General features: G+C 38.1%; 2 protein-coding genes across 2 annotated transcripts in view; one reads left to right on the forward strand and one right to left on the reverse strand.

The window, feature by feature from the left end:
- The window catches only part of LOC134673326 (phosphofurin acidic cluster sorting protein 1), a 212,934-nt gene that overhangs the window by 39,530 nt on the left and 146,995 nt on the right, over nt 1-26,409 (reverse strand). The gene's annotated exons all lie outside the window — the stretch shown is intronic.
- LOC134673077 (NADH-quinone oxidoreductase subunit B 2-like) lies at nt 6,149-21,488 on the forward strand. The gene is made up of 5 exons (XM_063531017.1): nt 6,149-6,425; nt 6,999-7,188; nt 16,608-16,735; nt 18,840-19,065; nt 21,366-21,488. Exons 1-5 carry the CDS (start codon nt 6,382-6,384, stop codon nt 21,480-21,482), a joined length of 705 nt encoding a protein of 234 aa, XP_063387087.1. The 5' UTR covers nt 6,149-6,381; the 3' UTR covers nt 21,483-21,488.

Below are 26,409 nucleotides of genomic sequence, written 5' to 3' on the forward strand. Positions count from 1 at the left end.
AAGTATATCAACTATTTCTTGTTGTTATTCTCCCCCGTCATCCAGAAGGCAAGAGTGATAGGTACAGCTAGTGAGAATAAGCGATATGAAAACTGCTAACATGCTTAGTAGATGGCTTGTAAGGAAATATTACTAATAACTATCATAGACATGCATAATTATAATAGTTATAATTACAGTTTTTATAAGTAAAAAATGTAACCATGATATAACCAGTGACCAGATAAAGTAGAACCACCCATTTGATATTTAAAATAAGTCGAGCTATGATGAGTACCGCATCTTCACAAGTTTTCCAGAGACATTCATTTATATCATCAATGAACGTCTGTGCAAACCTCATGACTCATGAGAGGCCGTATTGTATTCCGCTTCCTTTATTACTTCGATAACGAATTGACTTAGCCCTGCGATATACAATAATTTTGTATTGATGGCAGATGGATCCCCTTAAATTTCATTAAAGTTTCAAAAAGGCCTCTACGTGTTTGCTTCAGCTCCGCGCACGCTTCCCAACCATACCATGTTTGCTGAACAATTAGTATAATGTAATATGAATTGTAGCAAAAATTAAATAGAGTCATAATGACGAAACAATTAGTTTGATTTGACATTGGGATATACATAGAATAAACTACACCAACTCGTATATCGGTATCCCTTTAATGATTAGCCTTTTCAGTCTTCATCGCTAATTAAAGTCAGCAGTGGTGACATTACTATGAAAATTCCCTAATTCTCTAAGAAGTCAGCAGTGGTGACATTACTATGAAAATAGGGGCCAATGAGGGTACTTTAAGGGCCAATAGTGCCAAAGGCACTATCGTACTAGTCATTTTGGGCAGAATCTTTTAGAAATGACGATAAGGCCTACTTAGGTTCTAAACATAGTCGGTACACTCGGTACTCTCATCTAACATTTACCAACATAGTTCCGTCGATCGTTCTACATTCTACATAAGTCGGCATACTTTAGTCCCTCAGCGAAAGTCTCAGGAGCGCGGCCTAGACCGCCTAGTTAGAAACTTAATTGAGATCGCGAGGAAACGTTAATTACTAATAATTAATAATGCCTAGAAGCGAGTAATTACGAGTATATTGGCTTCTCGGTCACTGAATCACAGCAGGAGCATCATATGAATTTGAAAATTAGTTAAGTATTACAGTATAGTGATTATAACATTTTATATTTACCAATTAACTACTCGCGACTTCAGAGTAAACGAGTAGAAGTACCTAGAATACCTAGGTAGTTAATCCTAATCCCGTATCCATTTCCTAGTGGAACTTTACAACATTTACAAAATGTGTTTAAAATTTCAATGTCCTACGTTCTACGGTCCTACGTAGACTACGTACCTATCTAAGTGAAGGAACTATTTTATACAAGGATAAAAGAACATTTATTATAGAAGTTTGCCAGCTTTTTTTAAAGTTTTCCTTATCGAAAGCCATTCTGAACAATATGTAGTAGTCTGCAAGAAAACAACACCGATCATGTCTCAGTACATGTCTGTTCCCGTCCATTCGTTTTTAAATTACCAGCGATAAGGGAGAAAATACAACCGGTGCCGAATTTACTAAAATCTCGATAAGCATGCGACATGCGTAGCCAAGAGAAAGTCCGAAATCGAAAAAAACTTTATGAAACAAGTTGTTACGGAAACTTCCCCTGGGTCCAGACCAGAATAATCAACGAGGGAAACTTGAATAATATCCAATTCTTTTCGCAATTTCAAAGGAATTTTAAGGATAAAGAAAGTTTGACTTGTTTAGAATTAATGCGCCCGTTGAGTTGAAAAATGAAATGTTATGGAAACTTGAGTGTTTTAATCTTGTTTAAGGAAAGGATTTGTAAGTGACTTCAAATGACCAGAGGACTGGAAAGATATAATTTCTTATAATACCCACGTAAAACTCATAATCCTGAAATAAACAATATTATTTAAAAAAATGTACTATATTAAAAATAGAATGTCAATGGTCCACGAATTTTAATATGTGCTTTATTTATTGACATGTTTATTTCTCGTATGATTCACTTAACCTCAGACCGGTTGGGTTAGGTCGCGGCTCCGATGCTGCATTTTTATGTTGTGACTCATTTGATTCACGAATCACGCTATAGAAGCAGAGTATGAGAGTACCTTAAACATACGACTTTTAAACCGGCGCTAATGTAGTAGGGTCTAAACTTGGCTCGTGCCAATAAGTTTCTCTGAACTCGTGTTCAGAATATCTGTCATTTGGTTAGTAGCACTACCTGTTTAATGAAAGAAAATTAAAAAAAAACAACATACTCAGTGAGGTTTAATCCCAGATTCGACTACTTTCCGTAAAGGGTTGAATTTTGGAATGGCAGTTACTCTCCTAAAAACCAAAATCAAATCTTGAGATTTCGTTACCGATCCTTGTTAGGGTTACGTACCAAAAAGGTACAAAAGGAACCCTTATGTTGCGACTCTGTCCGTCTGTCTGTCCGTCACATTGCTAAATATCTCGAGAACTACTGAAGCTATCGATTTGAAATTAGGAATAGTTATGAACAACGCTAACCCAAACACATTGGAAGTGTATTGAACAACGCTAACCTAACTTTCAATGTGTTTGACATTGGAAATATATTTTTTATTTGATAGTCAGCAAACGAATCGCCTGATTGGAAACTGTTACCGTCGCCCATGGACATAAGCGTTATAAGAAACCTGGGAAGACCCTCTTATGCGGTTCCGACTCTTGAGAACCCTGAATACCCGCTTCTTGAAGAACCCAATGCATAGCGCAAAGGAAAATACCTCAGGAGGTAACTCGCAATGGAAAACAATAAAAATTAAGATGAGAAGTATGTTATGTCAGTATTTCTCGGCATCATCAATGACCACTGCATCCCTGAAGGATAATTGTTGTAACGCTGTGTCAAGAGCAGTTGAGATGGCCAATACATTTCCGCCTATGGCTATAAGAAGCCTATCGCTGCACGGCACTTTTTGCCGCATAAGTCGCACGTGTGAATTTGTTGAGTATTTCTCGTAAGATATGACCAGCTATGACTAACGTAATTCCTAACCGGTTGCGTTAGGTCGCGGCTTCGATGCTCGCACATGTGCCGTTACTCATACTGTTCCCTCTATTTCTGCGGCGGTCATTTAATGACTGCTATTTGTAGACGTGCATGTGCATTGTGAAATGGGCCAACTTACAGGAAACGTTCATTTACAAACTCTTTATGTAAGTATAATTTTGTGTTATTGGAAAGAGAACAGAGAATAACTATTAATAGCTTTGGCTGCATTCAGAGATAAGAAGAGCCGGTCGGTCATCTGTAGTCATGGTCATGGTTGCTGGTGCAACTCCGCAACCAGCATCCGTGACCACAGCTGGTGCAGTGTAACCCTGCTGAAACGTCGAATACGGAAAAAATACTTAAATTATATCGCGTTAAACCGTTTGTATCACTTAATATATCTACAAAACGCAAGAGTTTAGACTGTTTAAAGTAATATAGAGTTAACCTCTTGGGGTTCAATGTCCTAATACTAGTACAAATTACCTCCAATGAAATTTAAATCTCAATGAAATGGAATAGAGTTTCTTTTATTTCGTTTCATTCGATTTTAAAACAAAACAAATTCAACTCTATTTTCTAATACCGTTGATTCAAATTGGATTGCCAATTTTCCTTGTATGGTGGGCCGCTAGAGGTACCAAGAAAAATCTGCAGCGATTTTGATAGCACACGCAGTGCAAGTGTTATTTTAAACGTCAAATTTCTATGAATCGTTGCAGATCTTGGTCTAACTCTATTTGCCTTTGAACTACCCAGTTAAACACAATACTCTGCAAAGAGCCATACATTATACGTTCTTATATCCTAACATAGGTTAGTAATCCTTTATTTAGGATAGGAATATACAATGACCCTTTCAGTTTCGCGCGTAAATCGCGTACAAAGGTATTCCGGAAACCAGTGAATAAGCAGAATGCTTTGAATATGGTTCTAAGTAAAGACGTTCTGCTTACACAAGCAAACGGGAACGGATATACGAGTATATGAGCTTAAGTATTTATAGCTTAATATTCCAAACGATACAATTGTGAAAGCGTAGCGTAGCCAAAGTGCCAATCGGTAACGTTCCGTAGCGTATCGTAGTCATCTCTCTCTATCGCTCTTCCAAATTAGTGCGACAGTGGCAGTTGCGGTCACAGGGCCTACGGCGAACCACGTCCGACGTGTTGCCGTATCACACTTACGTACGAATGTACAAGTGCGACAGAGAGGCAAAACGTCGAACGTGGTTCGCGGTAGGCCCTCAGAGTCTATATGGCAGTATCGCCTTATTGACAGCCGAAAGAGGGTTCGATTGAAAACCGCACATATTTTATGGAGCCTTACGGTTAAAAGGCAGAAATAAATAATGGTATTTTCTCATATGAGTATAGGGTAAAAATAGATTATTCCCTATCATTTATCTTCCTCGAGGAATGTGTGGGTAGGGTTTCTGGTTTCTCGACCTTTTTAATTTCTCGAGGCACGGGAATTCTCGACCAAGATTTCTCGAGTTTCTCGAGTATCTCGAGAAATTTTGAAAGCTCCAAAAAACACCATGTTATTTAATTTTTTTTGCTTTTTTACAAATCAGACTCGTAGGAATCGTAGGTGAGATCAATAATCAAACATATAGTACATTTTTAGTCACCATAAAAAAAACTATAGGCGATGTGTTGTGCTATAGTGTATTTCTTTAGGTACCTATTCAACAAAATATAAACAAACTACAATATGGTATTTTATTAGGCAGCAATATTCAAGTCAATCAATTTAACTCGATGTGAAAAAACTTACAGAAGTTTTACTACGTAATATTAATTACTCGTACTTACTCAACGTAACAATAAAGCTGCTAAAATTGAAATATTTTGCTGATAGGAATATATCGGGATGATTTGATTTATCAATAGCAATTTAGTTTTGTTAGTACACTTATTACATGGTTCTATAATTCGTTACAATTTTTTTTAAAGCGTTTTTCAATAAAAATACACTACATGAATGTCATGAATCATGATAGTTCAAAAGTTTGAAAACATGGTTCGGTTAAAGCTAGAACGATAGGGGACGGATCGAGGTAGTTTTTTATTTGGTTGGTAATAATTGTTTTAAGTAGGTTCCTGCCTGAAAATGAAATACATTATAGACACATCATGTGTTATACGCGTGTTTTCTTTTTATTTATCACAAGAGTTTTATTTCTCGAGTTCTCGAGGCATTGAATATTTTTTTCCCGTCTCGACTTAGGACAAATTTCTCGAGATTTCTCGCCTCGGGAATTCTCGAGCAGAAACCCTATGTGTGGGGAGGAGATAAAAAAGCACTCAATGATGTGGAATTCCAACTTGAGCATAATTAAGTGGAAGTGTATTAAGAAGTCCATTAATCACTTTTCCGCTTGGATAGGATTCAATAAAACTTACTTTCAAGTAATTCAGAGCATGGACTAACCTCTAGAGGAACTTTGTAAATTAAGTACAAGAAAATTGTTTTTTGTCGAACCAGCAGGCCTATGATGGACGCGATTATCAACTTATATATATAGATAGTTAGCCTTAAGCCACGCTAATCAAGATAGACATTTAGCGAAATGTTAAGTTATGATATCAACTCACTCGTCATTTATGCTCCGTTAATACGGCTCTACTTATAGGTACCTCTTTTATTAATAAATACTAAGGTAAAGAAGTGCTATGTGTCGCATGTAGGTAATACCATGGTAATACGGCAAAGTGAATTATAGCATTAAATTAATCAGTTCATATCAGTTCAAAGACCCCAAAACATCCGCTAATGAATATATTATCGTGCCATAAACTTACAATCATATTTGCGTATCTCAATAAAACTGTTTTACTTTATGACAAACCAGATTATCAAGAAATTTTGTTTGTAGTCTTTTGAAAATCTTTATTAAAATTCCGATCTTATTTATCATAAACATGCTCCGATTTTTTTTATTAATCATCTTCATTTCTGACACGTTTTTCCAGTTCTTGGATCAAGACCGACATAACTCTTCAAAACCTCATAATTCACTTCCGTTTTATTTTTAAAAACTCTATTTCACCTACACTTTAAGGTTGCTTTTCTGTTATCAATATGAAACTAATACGATTTTGCGAAAATAACTAACCTTTTCACTTGACGTTTCTATCAAAAGTTTCGCGAACATAAAATTTATGTCTCTGGAACGATGTTCAAATACCGAACGAGTGACGTTTGTCAACTGACGGCGTGTCAGACTTCAGACTTGTCAGGCTGTCGAGTGGGCGGTGTGAAATTCAACGTTTGTATAATACATTATTCGTTTATTATTTATAAATAGTGCAATGTTACGCATCCGTGGATACTCGTTGAGAGATGTTTGGGCCAGGTTTGTTTATTTTATATCCCGTTCGAATTCCTTAGATTGCACTATACATTTTCAGACACTTATTTTTGTAATCTCTAATGTTTGGTAAATATTTAGTAAATAAACGATTTACACTGCGAAAATAAATCTCTACAAAGGTACTATATAAAGTTGGACCCCAAAAGAATAAATAAACATCTGACTTAAGCTCGTGAGCTTTGATTTTCAAACAAACAAGTTCCTAGAAAACTCTGAGAGACACTGAACCCAACAATTTGTGTAGGCTGTCTTTTTACTAGATACCGAAATAACATTTAGGAGACATTATGCGACAAAGAACTTCGAGTCATTGTTATCTTTGACTTCATATTTAAGTATATATTATATTATATATACAGTTAACGGAAAACAGTATTCGGGCGAAATTCAATACTTTCCCTCGCACAAAGGATCTTTTGTGTTCCCATCTTCACGGATAACAATCGCGTTCAACAAAGAGGGCAAACTTATTAATAATCTTGATTAGTTTCCACGTTAAAAGCCTGCGGTACTTAATGGAAAAGAAAAAATGAATAAATAAATGTAATATTTCAGGAATCAGCTGAAGAGTTTAAAGATTGTTTTGGGCGATGATGACCTAGCAGCTCGGTGCCTCAGGGAGGCTAGTTTGGTGCCAGCGAGACAGGCCAGTTCTAAGACATGCCCCCCTGTCCCACCACATGCCCACAAGATTTTTAAAAAGGGAGAGCCGCGAAGATACTCGCCATTCCATGAGCCCGGACAGGTAATTATGATTGAATATCAAGCCTACATTTGGTTAATAAAATTGTTGATGTTTTATTCGTGTGTTTGTTATGGATGCTACCTAAAAACTAGTTAGTAGTAACTGTTTTTTAATTGATTCTTTGTCAGGTCTCGACAGTAAATATTGTGCTTAGTTTAAAAATCGTGAAACATCATTCACGTCTCTTTATAACTTTATGCTATAACAATCCCTAGAGACATATGCACAACATTCTTTTCCAGAGGAGATTCTATATATGTACTATAATAAAAAAATGGAATTGGTAGGAACACCTAACTAACGTAAAACACTGAGCGGCACCACATTATTCCCTTTGCTATCCATCTTCACAAATAAAACCAGCTGTCAAAACTCTCCGCAATGTACTCTTTGCCGCAAAAGAATTTATTTTAAGGAAAGAGAAATATTCCGAGAAATAAAATGCTGAATTCAACAATCCAGCTCTGAATTACCGTTCACCAAGATGGCGCCTCAATTTGCGCGCAAAAATTGCGTTCAGAGATTTATGGTTTAAATAAAATTTATATTTCTGAATGGAAAATATAAATTGAATTATTGAGAATTGAGATTTTATTTCGAAAGGATAACTTCGTTATCCAATGGAGGAGGATCCATTGTTCATTTAAAATCCAAGTCTTCTTCAAGATCGTTCAGGAACTGAATCTAGTAAGGTTGTTTTATTGCATTCATCATCATCATCATCTCAGCCTATATACGTCCCACTGCTGGGCACAGGCCTCCTCTCGAGCGCGAGAGGGCTTGGGCTATAGTCCCCACGCTAGCCCAATGCGGATTGGGGACTTCACATACACCTTTGAATTTCTTCGCAGATGTATGCAGGTTTCCTCACGATGTTTTCCTTCACCGAAAAGCGACTGGTAAATATCAAATGATATTTCCTACATAAGTTCCGAAAAACTCATTGGTACGAGCCGGGGTTTGAACCCGCGACCGGGCCGGGGTTTTATTGCATTATGCCATTCTTATCCAATGGATCGTGTGGAGATATGATTTGTGTATATATTATGGCTTGGGTTCATAGTATTAGAAAGATAAATCTTCCGTCTCTATCTATCAGATTAACTTGTGTTAAACAAAACGAAAGCTATTTGTTTTTTCTTATTACTTATTATGATTTATGTCATAATTAATTGCGAACATCGTAGAAGTCAACAGAGTTACTCGCCACTTGTAAGCATTTTTTGCAATAGGTAAAAGCGGTTTTTTTAAACCAATATGGCAGAAATATACTAAACAAGACAAGGTACGAATTAACGTAGGTACCTAATTAATTACTAAAGGCGTCAAGGACTAGTTACTTTAAAAGCCATCGTAATATAAAAATTAGTGACTCGCCCCGGCTTCACACGGGTTAGCAAATTATACACAAACCTTCCTCAAGAATCACTCTATCGATAGGTGAAAACCGCATGAAAATCCGTTTAGTACTTTTTGAGTTTGTCGCGAACATACAAACACACAAACAGACAGACGCGGCGGGGGGCGTTGTTTTGTGAGGCTGACCCCATCGCCATGTGGGATACATAGCTCGGAAGAGAGAGAGAGAGAGAGAGAGAGAGAGAGAGAGAGAGAGAGAGAGAGAGAGAGTGATAAGGATGTACCTATGAGTTGTACTTGACTGCACGAATAAACTTAAAACTTGTAGGTGGTTTTGGCGAATTTGGCGAAGGCACTCTGTTAAATGCATGTATCGAGTTAAAGCAACAAAGTGACAAAACGTGTGACTTCACGTACTTTGCAGAGGTTACCACTAAACAAGCTGCCTTTAGCCAAGTAAAGCGATCCTCTGGGATCGATATTTCTCGGAGAAATGCTCGGCTAAGGACAAAGTAGCGAGGCAAATATTGACGTGTAAACACAATATGCTTCGCAATTTGGCCGTCTCATTTCTTTATCCCACCAAAAACATAAATGTAAAAAAGGAGAGCCAAGTTCAATACAAAAATTATGCTTGGCTGTGGGGCTTGCCGCAAAAAGAATGGAGATCTAAATGAGTGCCACTGCCAAGTTCTATGCAAAATCCAAATATGTATTTATAGGAACAAAATAACATTATAAACAAGTATTAAACTCTATTTCTTTGCTTTATTGGATACCTATAACAATTGCTGTTATTTAAAAAAATGTGAGATCTTAAAGTAGGTTAGATTTGACTTGGCCAGTTTTCATTATATCAATCATTTCATATATATTGTAATTCTGATAAAACCTGGCCAAGCCAAATCTAACCTACTTTAAGATCTCACATTTTTTTAAATAACAGCAATTGTTATAGGTATCCAATAAAGCAAAGAAATAGAGTTTAATACTTGTTTATAATGTTATTTTGTTCCTATAAATACATATTTGGATTTTGCATAGAACTTGGCAGTGGCACTCATTTAGATCTACATTCTTTTTGCGGCAAGCCCCACAGCCAAGCATAATTTTTGTATTGAACTTGGCTCTCCTTTTTTACATTTATGTTTTTGGTGGGATATCAATACTTTTTGTAAAGAAAACTAGGCAGGTATTGAGATTTAATGTTTTTTCTTGTGTTTCCGCTGTATGGTTTTTACTTCTGTTCTTTGTATAATTATGTGGTGCCGCGCGCCGCCGACGACACACCGTTGGCCGGTTGTTTAGAGCGTATTACAAGTTTTTTGTATGGGTACACCACTTATTTTTTGACTAAACTTTATTTTAATATAGCAAATATAATAATACATATATTGGGGTAGTTTCAAATATCTGCTTGTAACGGTTCCAACGCTACAATAAAAAAATATTTTTTTGTATGGGGACCCCCCCTATTTTTTAACTTTTTTTTATTTTTAGATTTTTTTCTACGGTTACACACAATAACCGAGCTGGATTCCAAATTTCATCCTTCTAGGTCATCTGGAAGTAGGTTAGGTTTAGGTACTTATATGTCAGTCCCAATAAAAAGTGGTTTTTTTGTATGGGGACCCCCCCTATTTTTTAACTTTATTTTATTTTTAGATTTTTTCCTACGGTTACACACAATAACCAAGCTGGATTCCAAATTTCATCCTTCTAGGTCATCTGGAAGTAGGTTAGGTTTAGGTACTATAAGTCATAAGTCAGTCTTAAAATTTACGACTTTTTGACCTTCATACCTTTATAACCGTTTGAGCTAGCTTCATGAAATTTGGGCTTCTAGATATCCTTATGGATATAATTAAACACACGTAGTTTTATGTGTTTACGTCAAAGATGTTTTGAGTTATAGAAGGGTCAAAAGTGGCACCAAGTGGTTCGTGTAATATTACACTCGGCGCTGGCTAGCCAGTTCCTTTGCTTGAACTTGGCTTGACACGCTGCCGCGTGTCTAGATAGGAATACGATGTGTATTTGCTGAGGATTTGTTGAATTACGAGTATATTATAATACCTATAAATAATTGTAATTTTATCTCGAGTTAGCAGAGTTACGTGAAAAAGCACTGATAGTGGCTTGCACCCGGATCACAGAATAAATAATAGTACTGCCGTGTCTGCCGTACAGAAAGGAAACTTCCTACAAAACCGAACTTTGACAGCGGTTCAGGGTCGAATCGTGCTGTCCCTTTCTAATATATGGCACTATCCCTTTCAGCCGAAAGGGAATTTTGACAACCCTAAATAGCCATTTAGGGTTGTCAAAATTCAAGCCATTACCTTATCTGTGGACTCTGTGGTCCTGTACTCAAATGGACGTCAAGTTGTGCCAACCCTAATAATTGCTCGGAGAAATGCTAAGCCGAACGGAGCCGAGTTTGGCCGAAGTCAGGAGTTTCGCACCCCTGCCCGGATCCCTTTGATTGTCATAAATGTCAAAATTATTGAAAGTCATAATGTAATGATTGTCAGATTATCATTAGTCATAATTATAACGGCGTCCGTATCTCGTAGTGACCACAATGACCACACCCAGTTGATGATCCCATTGACGACTCAAAATAAAAAAAAAACCGTGTGAAGTGTGATCCTTGTATACTTGTGTAGTATAAGGAACGAACTGCAAAATGGAACCCAAAAATATTTAAAATCAAAATCCCTGATCTTAATTAGCAATCAGGGAATTTGAATAATCCGGGACAAGCCAAGTAATTAAGGGTCCAGGGAATCATGGGTTCGATTAGGGCTCAGTAGGAACCCTTGAGGATTAGCGGTGTAGATAAACGGATGAAACGAAAATTCGATAACGAAATGACATGGACATAAGGTTTAATTTCGCCTGAACTCTGCACGTGTAAGCGTTCGGTTGGTTGGGCGGTTAAAGGTATTTGATTGGGAGCCCATCATTATTACGTAGAGAGCCTTTGATTTGATTTGGATCACAGGTTCTTATTACCTTGAGTACAGTCAACAACACTCCCGGCTGTACATCGGTGGACCTTATTACAAAAGGCATAAGGTCCACCGATGTACAGCTGGGAGTGTTGTTGACTGTACTTACTCCCTTATTCAACAAAAAGCAACAACAAACAAGACTAACCTCAATTAGCTAATAATCGTTTGTCTTTATCTGTCATTTTGACTTATGTATTTGTAAGAAAGGGGTAAAACATAATTTAACTGAATCAGGCCCGTAAAGTTTTAAAAAAAGGGGGTTAATGTTTTACAGTCAGTATTTTCCTCACGAAAATTTTGTGTTTCACTCGGTAGTAGTTTGTTTAACCCTCGTAACGCTAATAATTCCACTTTTCTAACCTCTCGCTACGCTCGTGGTTCAATTTTGTAATCTTACGCTCGGGTAGCAATATTAGCACGAGGGGTTAAACAACAATTTTGACCCCTTGTAAAACAAAGAACTATTTTTACTCTAAGTTTAAAGTAAACACTCTGTTAGAAAAATACTTATGTTAAAAAGAGGCCCTCATCTACAATATATCTCTCTATTTCTGTCACAACTACAGCTGGGATTTTCTTTCCAAGAATTTCCTCTTTGCTCTTATTTATTAAGAACTTATACATACTTATTTTCACCTCCGATCTTAATTTATCTATTCTTGTGTCATCATCATCATCATTTCAGCCTTTATACGTCCCACTGCTGAGCACAGGCCTCCTCTCATGCGCGAGAGGGCATTTATTTTATATTCTTGTGTGATAACGTAAAAAACTTTCCAAGCCGTAAATATCGAGTACCGAGCCTTATTCTCAATATACTTCGAGATATATCTTCAGATATCATGTCCCTTTCTTACGCATTGTGGTTAACTTGAAAGAATGTGATAGAAGACATAACAAGGTGGGGAGAATAGGTTTTGCCGCAGCGGGACCCAATTACCGCGGAATGGCGTTATCCCCGCGAAATGACTATACGGGATAAGGGATATAGTTGTATAGATTACATAAAACAATGGCAGAAACACCGCTCTCAAAAAAATATGTCACCGAATTGAGGTGGAATCCATTCGGCTGTTTTTTATTCATTTAAAAATCTTGCCTATAGTCCGTTTTTTTAGCATTAGAAAGAACTTCGCAGAAGTTCGCTTGTGGTTCTAAATCTGGCACTTTTAGCGGTAACAATTTGAAATAAATTATATGTATTGATCATGCTACATTTAGATAATTCAATAATTATTACCAATTAACGAGCCTGATAAAAACTGCACGCTTGCTTCTGCGGAGTTCTTTCTAATGCTAAAAAAACGAACTATAGGGTGCCGCCGGCAGCGAGGCAGGGCGCAAGCTGCAGTGGGCCTAGCACCGGAGTGGCGAGACAGTATCTCGACCGCCAGATAGACTACCCGTCCCTCTTTTATTTCAGGTAACCTATCTCGGCAGCGAGATACTGTCGCGCCCCTCCTGTGCTAGCCTTGCTGATGGTTACGGCCACAGACAGAGGTACCGACGTATTAAAGAGTGTTTCTTATTATTATAAAAACATTCTACCTCTAATATATACGACGTAACAAAGTATATGTAAATATTTCAAATTAAATGAGCAAATGGGTCAGGTTTTAAGTCGCAAAATGAGGAGTCAGAGAGAGAGAGAACAGATAATATTGTTTAATCTGTGACACTAGCTGTTTAGACGAATGTTCACGAGTATAGCTATTCCCTAGTCACGGGACACTTTCCTTAGCGTTGAATGAATAGATTGTTCAAAGCTTTAGTCGTGTTTTCTCTAAGGTCGTTCTAAAGGGGCCCACTGATTAAAGTCCGTATTTTTTAGCATTAGAAAGAACTTCACAGAAGTTCGCTTGTGGTTCTAAATCTGGCACTTTTAGCGGTAACAATTTGAATTAATTTTTATGTATTGACCATGCTACATTAGATAATTCAATAATTATTAACAATTAACGAGCCTGATAAAAACTGCACGCTTGCTTCTGCGGAGTTCTTTCTAATGCTAAAAAAACGAACTATAGGGTGCCGCCGGCAGCGAGAAAGGGCGCAAGCTACAGTGGGCTTAGCACCGGAGTGGCGAGACAGTATCTCGACCGCCAGATAGACTCGTCCCTCTTTTATTTCAGGTAACCTATCTCGGCAGCGAGATACTGTCGCGCCTCTCCTGTGCTAGCCTTGCTAATGGTTACGGCCACAGAGAGAGGTATATACCGACTTATTAAAGAGTGTTTCTTATTATTATAAAAACATTCTACCTCTAATATATAGGTAACAAAGTATACCGTATATGTAAATATTTCAAATTAAATGAGCAAATGGGTCAGGTTTTTTAGTCGCAAAATGAGGAGTCAGAGGCGGCAGCAAAATTGACATTTAGGTAGAAAAGTATGTCGTTTTTAGGGTTCCGTACCCAAAGGGTAAAACGGGACCCTATTACTAAGACTCCGCTGTCCGTCCGTCCGTCTGTCTGTCACCAGGCTGTATCTCACGAACCGTGATAGCTAGAGAGTTGAAATTTTCACAGATGATGTATTTCTGTTGCCGCTATAACAACAAATACTAAAAACAGAGTAAAATAAGGATTTAAGTGGGGCTCCCATACAACAAACGTGATTTTTGACCGAAGTTAAGCAACGTCGGGAGGGGTCAGTACTTGGATGGATGGGTGACCGTTTCTTTTTTGCCGTTTTTTGCATTATTGTACGAAACCCTTCGTGCGCGAGTCCGACTCGCACTTGCCCGGTTTTTCTTTCAAAGTGGCAGATCTAATATTGTTTAATCTGTGGTACTAGCTGTTTAGACGAATGTTCACGAGTATAGCTATTCCCTAGTCACGGGACACTTTCCTTAGCGTTGAATGAATACATTGTTCATAAAACTTTAGTCGTGTTTGCTCTAAGGTCGTTCTAAGAGTTTCACATTACCACCTTTTTTCTACGCTTCGACCTTTTACTGTGTAATGTGTCTTGGCATACCTGTGAACAACAGAAAATGTGTATTAGTTTGAATGTCATATATCATGGATATAAAATGCACAAACAAAAAATAATTTTAGAGTGGATCAGTTTTTTTGTCACTCGTTTACATGGTTACGGTCACCTGGGCTAGGTCACCGTTACCATATAATAAGCAAAAGTTTATGACAGTTATAAGCAAAACGCAGAAATCGATATATCTATTACATATTTTTAACATTTTGAATAGACGCTAAGGGGGCGAGTGAGTGAGACCTTCAAACTACACACGTTCCTATCCCCTTGACAGCAAAGTTTGTGCCGTTCATTACATACACCTCACCCGCTAAGCAACTTCTGCTGCTGACTGAAATATTGTCCCACTACGACGTCTTCAATAAATTTCGCTTCCTATTAGTTACTAGACAAAATCTAATACTTAAAAGTAAAACTACATGAGAAGAAGACAGGCGAAAGGAGTGCCTGGCGTCCGTTGGCTCGTTGGGTGCGATTGCGGAAGATTGCGGGTCACTTCTGGATAAGGTTGGCTCGGGACCGGGTAAGTGGCGTATTCGAAGAGAGGCCTATGCTCAGCAATGGGCGATAAAAGGCTGATATGATGACGATGATGATGATAACTACGTAAGAAGAATAACATCCGCGCAATCCCCATTTAAAACATCTAAAGGTTTCCGCAAAATAAACTTTTACGTTCGTTTTATTCGTGTCTTAACAAATCTGGGAAACGTCTCTGTGCGGTATATAGGCGTGTTTATCGGTTCGTACGCACCCTGCGGATAGATAAACAGGAATAGAATCACTTGTAAACACCACGTTAAAGTACGGAACGGCCAACGGGTTAACAAATGAGGAAACTTTTAATTACAATAACGTCTGTGAGAGCGAGATGGTGCCATAAGTATTATGTAATCTGTTTTTACAATGTTGGTACGTGATAGTAAAACCGGCACGTGCTGCGTGTGTACGCCTTCAGCTCTCATCTACGATGCTCAGAAGAAATAAGTACTTACCAGCGAGTAGGTAGTCTTTGATACTCAAACTCTTTGGTAAAAGCTCAATGTTCCTAACCCGTGGTTTGCTAGCGAACTATGTACGAGTAGGACTGTAAGGTAGATATGTCGTAAAATTAACAAATAATAAATGTAGACAGCTGCTGAGAAGGGTTAGGGTGGAATCACATCTGTCGGCATCGAACCGCATTTTATATATGAGAAATAGCTCGTTAGTATGAAGATGCGTACGCATCGGAAAGCTAAAAGCTTCATACTAACGAGCAATTTCTCATATATAAAATGCGGCTCGATGCTGACAAATGTGATTCCACCCTTAGAGGACACAAAAAGTGGAGTAAATGAAAAGGAATGAGGTATCTTGTCGAGATGACAATCAACACAGAGGAATCGGAACTTACTGATTGGCCACAAGTAGCTGCATGTGATAATAGTGAAAACAATGAGTATAACCAGAAGCACAACAATGCCAAGTCAAACGATGAGCTATCATAAAAACAATAGGGTTCTGTCCAAGTCCAAAGTGTCCAATTTGTCAACGAAGCAAGGCCGTGATTACCCGAAGCTAATAGAGCATATTAGCCGCGGGATGTTTGCGCGGTGAGTCACGGCTTAGTATTCGATGCACGAGCACAGAGGTGTATGCGCTTGCATGGTCTCTGAATAGGCTTTACTGTGTGTTGAACGCGAGGCAGTTTATGCGTTTATGAGTACTATATGATAATATTACATAGCTGTGATACGTGTTGAATTTTATAGACGCCTGACAATTTTAAGAAGCAAACGAGGGCTTGCTTCCTTGGACGACTTCCAAATATAACAAGTTTTTACTGCACACTACCGCTATACCATGGGATGGGACCCACTGGAATAATTGGAACAATCATATGGATTTCCGCAACACCTGATCTAATTTTAAAAGCTTTTTTTAATCACAAATATTATGGTACCTATTTTTCCGGATGATATACTTACCTTTAAATACAGTAAGGACTAGAACCAAAATGGAGACTAGGTACAAAATGCTTTATTATAAATGTTGGTTGTTTCAGTCAAAGGTGGAATGGGTAGTGGCTCGAGCAGACGACATCCTCAACTGGGGCCGCAAAGGGTCGCTTTGGCCTCTGACCTTCGGCCTCGCTTGCTGCGCCTTGGAGATGATGCATTACGCCGCACCTAGGTATTTAACTTTGTGTTACGTACATTAGCATCAGATTTTTGCCACATGTCGCACACTCAGTGATAAATCTTATTCAGAAGTGACTCACGGTTCATTTCCCAGAACTTGAAGAGCAATTTGTCGAGATTTGATTATAGCAAGTGACTTGTCACACGTATTACTCACATTGATTAATGAATCAGGGTTAATTAGGGATACATTGAGACAGTAAATGTTTGGTGAATTGCTTCATTTGACGGTATCTTGTTTTAAATGCTTGTCTTTCTCAGTCATACATATTCATTACAATTTTATCAATAGGTAAAACACAAAACTGTTTATGAGAAAATAATATCAATATCATGTTGAACTTAAATTTATCAATGATAAAACTTCAAATAAAATGATAGCTGATTTAGAAAGTATTGACTCTTTGGAATTGTAATCTTACACACTAACACAGTTACATAAAACTATCTACAACGCCTTATTTCTCATTATTTATTATGCCATACATGGAAGGTGCAAAAACTATGTGCATATATTACTGACCAGCTCAAGTTCTACAATAGGTACTTGATACCTTATCCTTATATCATCTGAGATGAGGAATGCTTATCGCCCTTCATTACCTTGCCCATACTAACCTCAGAAACACAATGCTGCAAGATTCTGATTAACTGAACTTTACTGCAACGGCATAAGGTCTAACAAAGGTCAGTTATATGTTGCTGTCTGTACACAAGTTTCATACGAGATACGTCGTTTTGTAGAAACAAGTGTAACGGATACAAGTGATCATTATCTCGTAATCGGAGCCCCGGGTCTCGTTTACCTGTTGCATAATTAAGTACTAGTCTCGGTAATCGCGGCATATAATTTTGCTACCACGATATCTGCCGACCTTATCGTTTAGGGGCGTGCAACTTTCAAACAATCCACACTTGAGATTAAGTCGAACACATATGGGTAGAGAGTCAGACGAGTCAGCGATTTTGATAGCAAAGACTGTGCAAGTGTTATTTCAAACGTCAAACTTCTATGAAATTATGACGTTTACTTAACACGTTCACAGTTGTGCTATCAAAAATCACGGCCACCTTAGCTTGGTCTGACTCTATTTACAAAATATTCGGATTTTAGAATGTTTATCAGGTTTTAGAAGATAGTTCGGGTATGTCACACAGTCTAAGAAGAAGTTTGAAATCTTTTTTCTTGAGCGATTTTTGTCAAACACAGAAGATTTTTTATATATCTACCTATAACCCACGAACTTTAATAACTGGACTATTATTGAATTTAGACTAGACTATTAGAATAATTTACAGCATTATCATAAAATGTCGGTCTAAAATATCTATCAAAAATTTATTTGTTAGATGTAATTTTTTAAAGAGTTAAATGTATAATTATTTCTCGGGTCATGGATAGGGGCTAAAATAATAAGCTTTCAAAGGCACCAAATCCAATACTACAGTTCTAACTAACACAGTCCAACTTTACGCCCGAAATAATAGCTTAATCAACCAACTCGGGGCCTTATTCGATAGAATCTCATTATTGTTTGGAAACTATTGAAGCGTGTGGCAGTTCCAATAATCGGTAAAGGTTACAGTAAATGTCATCTGAAAGGTTCGGTGTTTGAGTATACTGGAGCCGGCGGATGTGAGAATTATAGTTCGAGAACATTATTAAATTAACCCTTTTCTGGGTCGTTGCTTTACAAGTGTTAAGCTAGAATAATTTCAATCTTAGACATTTAATTTCAAATAAAGTTCAAACCAATATCAGTCATATTAAAATGAGTGCCTACATTTTACATGCTTTGAAAAGGGTTTACTGTATGCGAACTTTAATTTGTACACGAAGGGTACGGCACGTCCTACGGGATTTCATTTATCTCAAGTTCAGAGCAGCCCTACAGAAACCTAACAGTAAATCACGTAGAGAAGATTATTAGGTATTCATGTAGTGTTCTTACTTAGCACGAAGCAAGGTGGTACTGATGATCCGCTTGTTCCATTAAAGTAATAAAGTGAATTCCGAACGAATAAAGGCGAACGAATAGGAGGCGATTATCTAGCTACGAGGAGCACATACCTCTATTATGATATTTGATTTTCAGATACGACATGGACCGCTACGGCATGGTGTTCCGCGGGACGCCGCGACAAACAGACGTCATAATAGTCGCTGGCACGGTGACCAACAAAATGGCTCCCATCCTGCGCAAGACATACGACATGATGCCGGAACCGCGCTGGGTGGTGTCCATGGGTAGCTGCGCCAACGGTGGCGGGTACTACCACTACACGTACAGCACTGTGCGGGGTTGTGACAGGATTGTACCAGTAAGTGGTTTTTAATGCACACAAAAAGCCTTATACTCGCGGTGACCAACAAGATGGCTCCCGTTCTGGATGCTATCCATGGGTAGCTGTGCCATCGGTTGCGGGTACTACCACTACACGTACAGCACTGTGCGGGGTTGTGACAGGATTATACCAGTAAGTGCTTCGTATACGCGGCATTCGACATGCCATGTTTATAATAGACTGGCATGGTGACCAACTAGATGACGCCCATCGTACGCAAGCTCTATGAAACGATACCCGAGCCAAGGTGGGTGGTACTGCAAACCGACTTGCGCGACACTACAAGCCGTCGTTATAATAGTCGCTGGCACGGTGATCAACTCTAAATGGCGCCGATTCTGTGCAAGACCTACGACATGGTGTCATATGCCCCAGTCAAAAAATTATAACTGTCTAAATGAGCACATATGTAGTAGGTATCTCACACTGCTATACTATGCAAGAATCCTCAAACAACACTATAGTTACGTATATTAATATTACATACGTAGAGCACAATTTTGATTTGTTAACAATTTTATTTAAGCTCGACTTACAAAGCTTTTTGCACTCTAAATTCCATTCACATGCCGCTGAAAATGTATATTTCATCAGCGGTTTATATTGTAAGATTTATCGTATGTACGCTTGTAATAAATATAGTAATCTTAAGCAAGCTAAGAAACCCAGTATGACTAAAGTTTAAATCAGATAAAATGGATTTGTTTTATGAGTCCTGTGATGAACTTAAATACGAACTTGAAATGAAATTTTGCCTCAGGCACTTGAAATACTTGGATAAATTTTAGAATTAAGTACCTAGTTAAACTTAATACTTCGCTTTGGCGACTTTCAACTTATTTAAAGGAATTAAAAGATAAAAGAATTTGCTTATGCCTAGAATGGTAGTCTTCGATACCTACCTATACTGTACATGTATACAATAAATAAATAAATACATACATACATACATACATACATATAATCACGCCTATTTCCCGGAGGGGTAGGCAGAGACCACGGATTTCCACTTGCTACGATCCTGACATACCTCTTTCGCTTCCTTCACATTCATAACATTCCTCATACACGCTCGCCGTTTTAGGGTGCTCTTGACCTGGCCTTTCTTCAGGATTTCCCCAAATAAATACAAATACAAATAATGTAGTATATGACACCAAAGAACATGATAATTCGTTCAAATGCGTTATTCAACAACTAAAACCTATTCTATATCTTTTCCTTTTTCTAAAAAACAAACACTACTCTGACTGCCTTATACTGTAACAAAGAAAGAAATATATAAAGATTAAGGAATAGTCATTATTTGACTGTTATGTACAATATGTACCCAATTCTCATAGTACCTATGTAGTACTATTATTTATTAGATCCAATTACGAGAAAATATTTGGAATCTCCTTTCTCGGAGCCAAATAAATCGAGTTTTCCTTTGAATATCAAATAACAAACGCTTTATTGAATTGAAATTGGAATTTTACTTATTTTCCTTTGAGATATACTTTTTTCTATTATGTTATTTTTTAATTAATTCAAGTATACCCCACAGTACCTACAAAATATAATAAAAAAATACGACACATTTACAGTACTGGTGTCACGAAAAGCTGTTGTTCTAATTTTATAAAAGCTTATCATAGCAAAATAATAAAAATAGCACATAAGAGATAAGTAAGTGTAAGTACCCATGCAGTACCTACTCTAAAAATGAATAATCGGTCAAGAGCATGTCGGGCCATGCTCAGTGTATGGTTTCGTAGTTACCATTCTGTCAAAATAGGCCAAAGCCTCTATTAGTAAGTATCATAAGGGAGTACTTTTGCAGCCCTTTGTACTTACGTCTTTTTACTAAGAAAAGAAGATTTCTTGCAATAACTCAAAAACGACTAGACCGATCATGTTCGCTATAGTTTTCGTTGAAAGTATTTATTAAGGTCTTGTTTCACGATTTTTTTCATATTTTTTGGACCCGTGGTTTAAAAGTTAGAGGGGGGACACATATTATTTTTCTTTCAGAGCGCATATTTCCGAAAATATTAACTAAATCAAGAAATGGTTTTAGGAGACCCTTATTCATTTTGAAAGACCTATCCAACGATCCCCCACACTATCGGGATAAAACAAAAAAAAAAAGAACGGTAGGTACTTGCGGTAGGCTTTCCAGCGGGGACCTACCCCGCAAGCCGTGGGATTACGCTAAGGGAAGGATGTGTTTGTATTCTTCAGACGTTAATGAATGTATTTCTTGTTTATCTATAATAAGCAAATAATTACAGGTGGATATCTACGTGCCCGGGTGCCCGCCGACGGCCGAGGCGCTCCTGTACGGGATGCTGCAACTCCAACGGAAGGTGAAACGCATGCGAGTCCTGCAGGCCTGGTATAGGCATTAATTCATTATATGTGATTTCTTTGGATTGGATTGTTTTTATTTTAGAAATACAAGAGAGGTCACCCGTAGCTTAGACAATTATACAATTAACAACACAACAAGACCACCAACGCACACCTTCACAGGCACAGGTGAACAGGTACCATCTGGGCGAGCTCGCTCCATCGTAGGCCTCGTCTACGCCTCGGCTAGTCTGTGGCCATGAGTAAGCCCATTCATAATAAAATAAAATCTCATTCTTTTAACATGCTTATTAAAATATATGTATAAAATCACAAAGATTTAATCATTAATGACGTGGTTGTGAAATGACCAAATTTTACAATTTCTACATGTGAGGTTACATGGGAAAGTCCGCCGTTAACCGTGAAACTTCTTATTATAAATAATATAACTTTTATATTTGTCATCTTGTGTCGCTGCAAATAATACGGAAAGAAATGTTATTAAGTACATCGAAGGAATGTTTACGCATCACGTTATCTGTTCCAAGTCATTTGCTGCTTGCATTCCGGAAGGCGTTTAGAGCTCGCCGTGGGACGCTTGTCCTTTTTATGTCTCGACACTTTACATTCCTGGGAAATACTGCAATAGCTGTTAAGTATCTTAGAAAAATGTAGTTTGCACTGCAATCGCCTAACGTTCACACATGATATAAATATCCACTAAAATACACATATTAGTTACCTGTAACTTCTCAGTTTCCATTTAAAAAAAGTGATTACCACGAAAGGTAGAGTAGATCGCCCAAGTAACGGTTCTATTTCTATACGAGATAACTAAAATAAAATGCTGTCAGTCGAACACAATACAGTAAATTACTCCTACCAATTGCATTTTCTGAACAAAATACCTCTTTTATTTCGTCTGTAGGTATGTTATACAACCCAGAGAAGTAAAGGTGTACAATAAATAAAGTCGCTCAGCCATGCGACGAACAGACTGAACAAGCTTGGATCTACAATGGAGTGCTTCTTTTCTGGGTGAGAAAACTTGGAAATTTTCGATAGCGACTAGGTGTGTTTAAATCTTCTACAGAAACTTATGTATTGCGATCCGACACCGATCAATGCGTAGGTGAACGTAGGGCACCTTATTTTATGGATTGAACCCTGTGATATCCTTTTTCTCCGATTAAGACGTTTTGTTCAAGCAACGGAGGGCCTACCGCGAACCACGTTCGACGTATTGCCCCTGTGTCGCACTTGTAAACTCGAACGTAAGTGTGACAGGGAGGTGACACGTCGAACGTGGTTAGCGTATTACTAGATCTCTATTACTAGATCACAGATTGCAAATATCTAAGGCCTATATATACTATCACCAACGGAAACACTGTTGGACTACATTTTATCGGGGTAAGAAGCGGAGCTTACACCCAGTCACGTTCTATACGTGCTTCATTCTGGCTCCATGGTTTACGGGACGCCGGGATGGGCGGAAGCGAGTAAAGGCCAGCGATTCTATGGCCATTGTTTCGGATCTTTATGAGGTTTTTAACAAAGGATTGGTGGCTTTTGGACGATTTAATTTGTGGTGGCCACGTAGCCATTGTAGGCTCAAAATTTTATGATGTTTTTCATTGTCTCTAAATTATTACTGCGGCACAGGGCGGACACGCCATACATCAAAACTCGTTTGCGTGTATATGTGTGAACGGCACGTCTGTACACGCGTCATTGTGTGAGTAAGTCGCTTAGGGCTCTATTTACATGTTTTTGAGTTCACGGAGCGTTATCGTTGTACTCGTAAAGTAAATATCAAACATTTTTATTCCTAAAATTAAAGAAACAAATATAATTTACAAGATGGTATTTTCTCCTAGGTAGATCCTTGCTATAATAAACTGTTCTATTCACAGGTCACAGCTAATATTATTTGAACGTATATGCGAACTCACCCGTAACCCGTAAAGGCCGTAAAATATTACGTAAAGTATGGTGCGGCAATAAATTACCAAAAATGTCATGTCGAATTGTCGATACACAATTAGCGTGGACTAAATATAAATAATTACAAAACGCTACTTTTTAATATATGTATAATAAAAATATATGTTCTTTATTTCGTGAATTTAAAAAACAACCATACATCGCAAAATACATCGGCATTTTGAACGTTGCGTCATCGCGCCGCGGCGTTGCTAGCTGAACTGAGAGTATGTCAGGAGTCCGTCAGAACTCAGTCGCGGGGCGAGGTAATCCGAGTCGGGGCGGGGCGGTGCGTGTCCGTTCTGTATGATAATACTATTACTTATTCTGTGACTGCGGTTAGCTCTTTCCCTTAAAAAATTGCGTGGACGATAAAGGCATTAAGGTTTTTGTAAGCTTCAAACTTTTAGCATATTGTATCAATTATAGGACAAATCTGTCAATGAAATGCATTAACGCATGTCTCATTTTGCTATTTGTTGGCAAGAAACACCAGTATTTTTCATATGAATCGCTTCAGCTCTCAATATTGTGACAGCAGCAAAAAAGGCCTACTCTTAAATTGTGTATGACTTTGAACCGAGTAAACGTGGTTACGAAGGAAGTCTATACCGCACGTATAGCTTAAACTGCCCCGGAATTTCGACTAAACTAGGTCGGCTGTACACTGAGACGGTTTACGGTAAGAGGGTATACAATTTCCCGACGAAAACATCAGGAAATTCAGCGAAACGATTTCGAGTAAGCTAAGGACAACTGAACTGTAATAATACGAAGCAGAAACTTTTAAATAACGAATTCAAAATTCACAACTATGTTAAAACGTATACAAAGAACCTTTAGCAATAAACGATATAGATTAATTCAATAATATCAAACGAACAATAATTTGTTCTGCACAGCGCACAAAGAACTGTACAGAAATGTTTTCTAGATGACTTAGTTTCAGATCTGACAAAAGTTTCGACAACAACAACAACAAAGCGAGCAGTTGGCTCAGGATCTGAATTGATAGCAGTTGAAACTTCCCTGTCATTTTCAGCTTGTTTTAATGCGATTTCCTTTGTAACGTCCATTTCGTACCTTTTAACACAAGGGCAGGTAGAATATACAAATTACAACTTATATGTATACTCATTATATTACACGCATGCATGCACATTAAAGCCTTGATGTGATAAATAATACAAAACTGGCCATAATTATCGTCGGTGGCGATCCTATATTTTTTAGATCGTGCGAAATCTGTCTTGGGTCGGAATTGTCCCCCAGCGCCTACATATGTAGCGGTAGGGTACTAACTTTTACTCTCATTCTTAAACCACAGTTCAGAACTATCTCAAGAATCTAGAGACCATAACCCTAAGTTTGCACCCATGTTCTACTTGTATCGAATTCAGAGACCATTCAACAACTACGTTCCTGTATCGAACCGAATGTTCAGAAAGCTTTAAACCCCCTCGAGAGGTTAAGCTCCCACGGGAGCGATGTAACCGTCTGTGCTTTATCGCTCTGTCGGCCCAATAAAATATTACGAGGCCATTGTTTACAAACCGACTATACCAGTACTGAGCTGTCTGTTCAGTGTTTACTGCATACATTTGCGTCCGTAGCTTGTATAACTACAGCCAAAGTACTTGGCTGGATTTTTTGGTTTTTGGGTTGGTTTAAATTTTGGTTAACACACTTGTTGCACTCATTGCACCACCGCATTGTTTTAAAAACAATTACCGTACCTATCTACTCGTTTTGTCCTGACGTTCTGTTTGAGGACCATCTTAGGGCTATTTCGTTCTGGCAGAGCCTTTGGATGTACCTACAACAATTTGGTACTTACGCAGTAAAGAATTGTGTCAAAAAGTTTTCCAGCATTTTACGGAGCCCTAGTGTTGCCTCTTGAGACCCTAGGCATAGACCTTAAATGCTCTTATTTTAAAAACCTATAGGTAAACACCGAAGGATGAATGGACACCGCAGATTAGCCGGGGCAGAGGTAGACCAAAAAAGAGATGGCGGGATGACTTTGACGCTTTTTGCAGCGACTGGCGGGAACATGCACAAAACCGTGACGAGTGGCGGAAGAAGGGGGAGGCCTTTGCCCAGCAGTGGGACACAAACTAGGCTATATAATAAATAACAGGTAAACAGGATTGTGTGAAAGAGGATATGAGAAAGAAAAGAGTTAGAGCTGAGATGACGAAAAATAGAAGAGAATGGAAGAGAAAAACATGTTGTGTCGACCCCACATAACGTGGGATAAGGGAAAGAAGAAGAAGGTAGGATTGCAAGCCAGCGCGAGAAACAAACAGGAAAGGTCCTGAGATCGATACCGATCGGCAGAACAGAGTGAATGCACTCTAACAGACAGTATGCGAGCCGCAATTATCTAGAACAATGGGCTATGCAGAGAAACTGGGAGGCTGCATCAATTATTTTTACTAAATATTTAAAATTTGTAGACTTTGGGTATTTTTAATGGTTAATAGTATCTAAACTGATGTATTTTTGAATTAAAAATATTAATCTCATCGATAAACACACAAATCAAACACATTTCAGGAGCTTTTTTAAACAAAAAATCTAACCTATTCTATGCGGGGACGACGTTACATCAATATTTCTTAGGTATATACATACACGGAGGTCATCCGTTTTTTTTTTTTTCACAGATAATAACATGAACTACAAAAATTTCGTCTTAATCATCCGACATTGTGCCCCGCAGACTCGAAAGTCCCGAGACAGAAATAAGCTGTTTAATCCTTACAAAAATCAATAAATAGCGCAGCTGCCAACTCCCGCTCTAAGCGTGAGAAGGTTGATTAATCGTTTCATGTAATCGGTTATCAGCAAGCCTATTATGGATCGCTTTATCCACATTTATCCACGTGATAAAACAACTGTCACTTTTTAACTCTGCGGGATAGAAAGAGACGGACACCGTTTTATCACGCTGTCTAGTAGACAAATACGACCATCATATCCGTACTGGTAATT

The sequence above is a fragment of the Cydia fagiglandana genome, chromosome 18, assembly GCF_963556715.1.
Source record: "Cydia fagiglandana chromosome 18, ilCydFagi1.1, whole genome shotgun sequence".
NCBI lineage: Eukaryota > Metazoa > Arthropoda > Insecta > Lepidoptera > Tortricidae > Cydia > Cydia fagiglandana.

What these genes read in the sequence shown, in the direction of transcription:
- LOC134673077 (XM_063531017.1), top strand. Translation starts at nt 6,382, where the DNA reads ATGTTACGCATCCGTGGATACTCGTTGAGAGATGTTTGGGCCAG. An exon ending in TTGAGAGATGTTTGGGCCAG is followed by an intron (nt 6,426 to 6,998) that starts GTTTGTTTATTT and finishes GTAATATTTCAG; the next exon opens with GAATCAGCTGAAGAGTTTAA. An exon ending in ATGCATTACGCCGCACCTAG is followed by an intron (nt 16,736 to 18,839) that starts GTATTTAACTTT and finishes TTTGATTTTCAG; the next exon opens with ATACGACATGGACCGCTACG.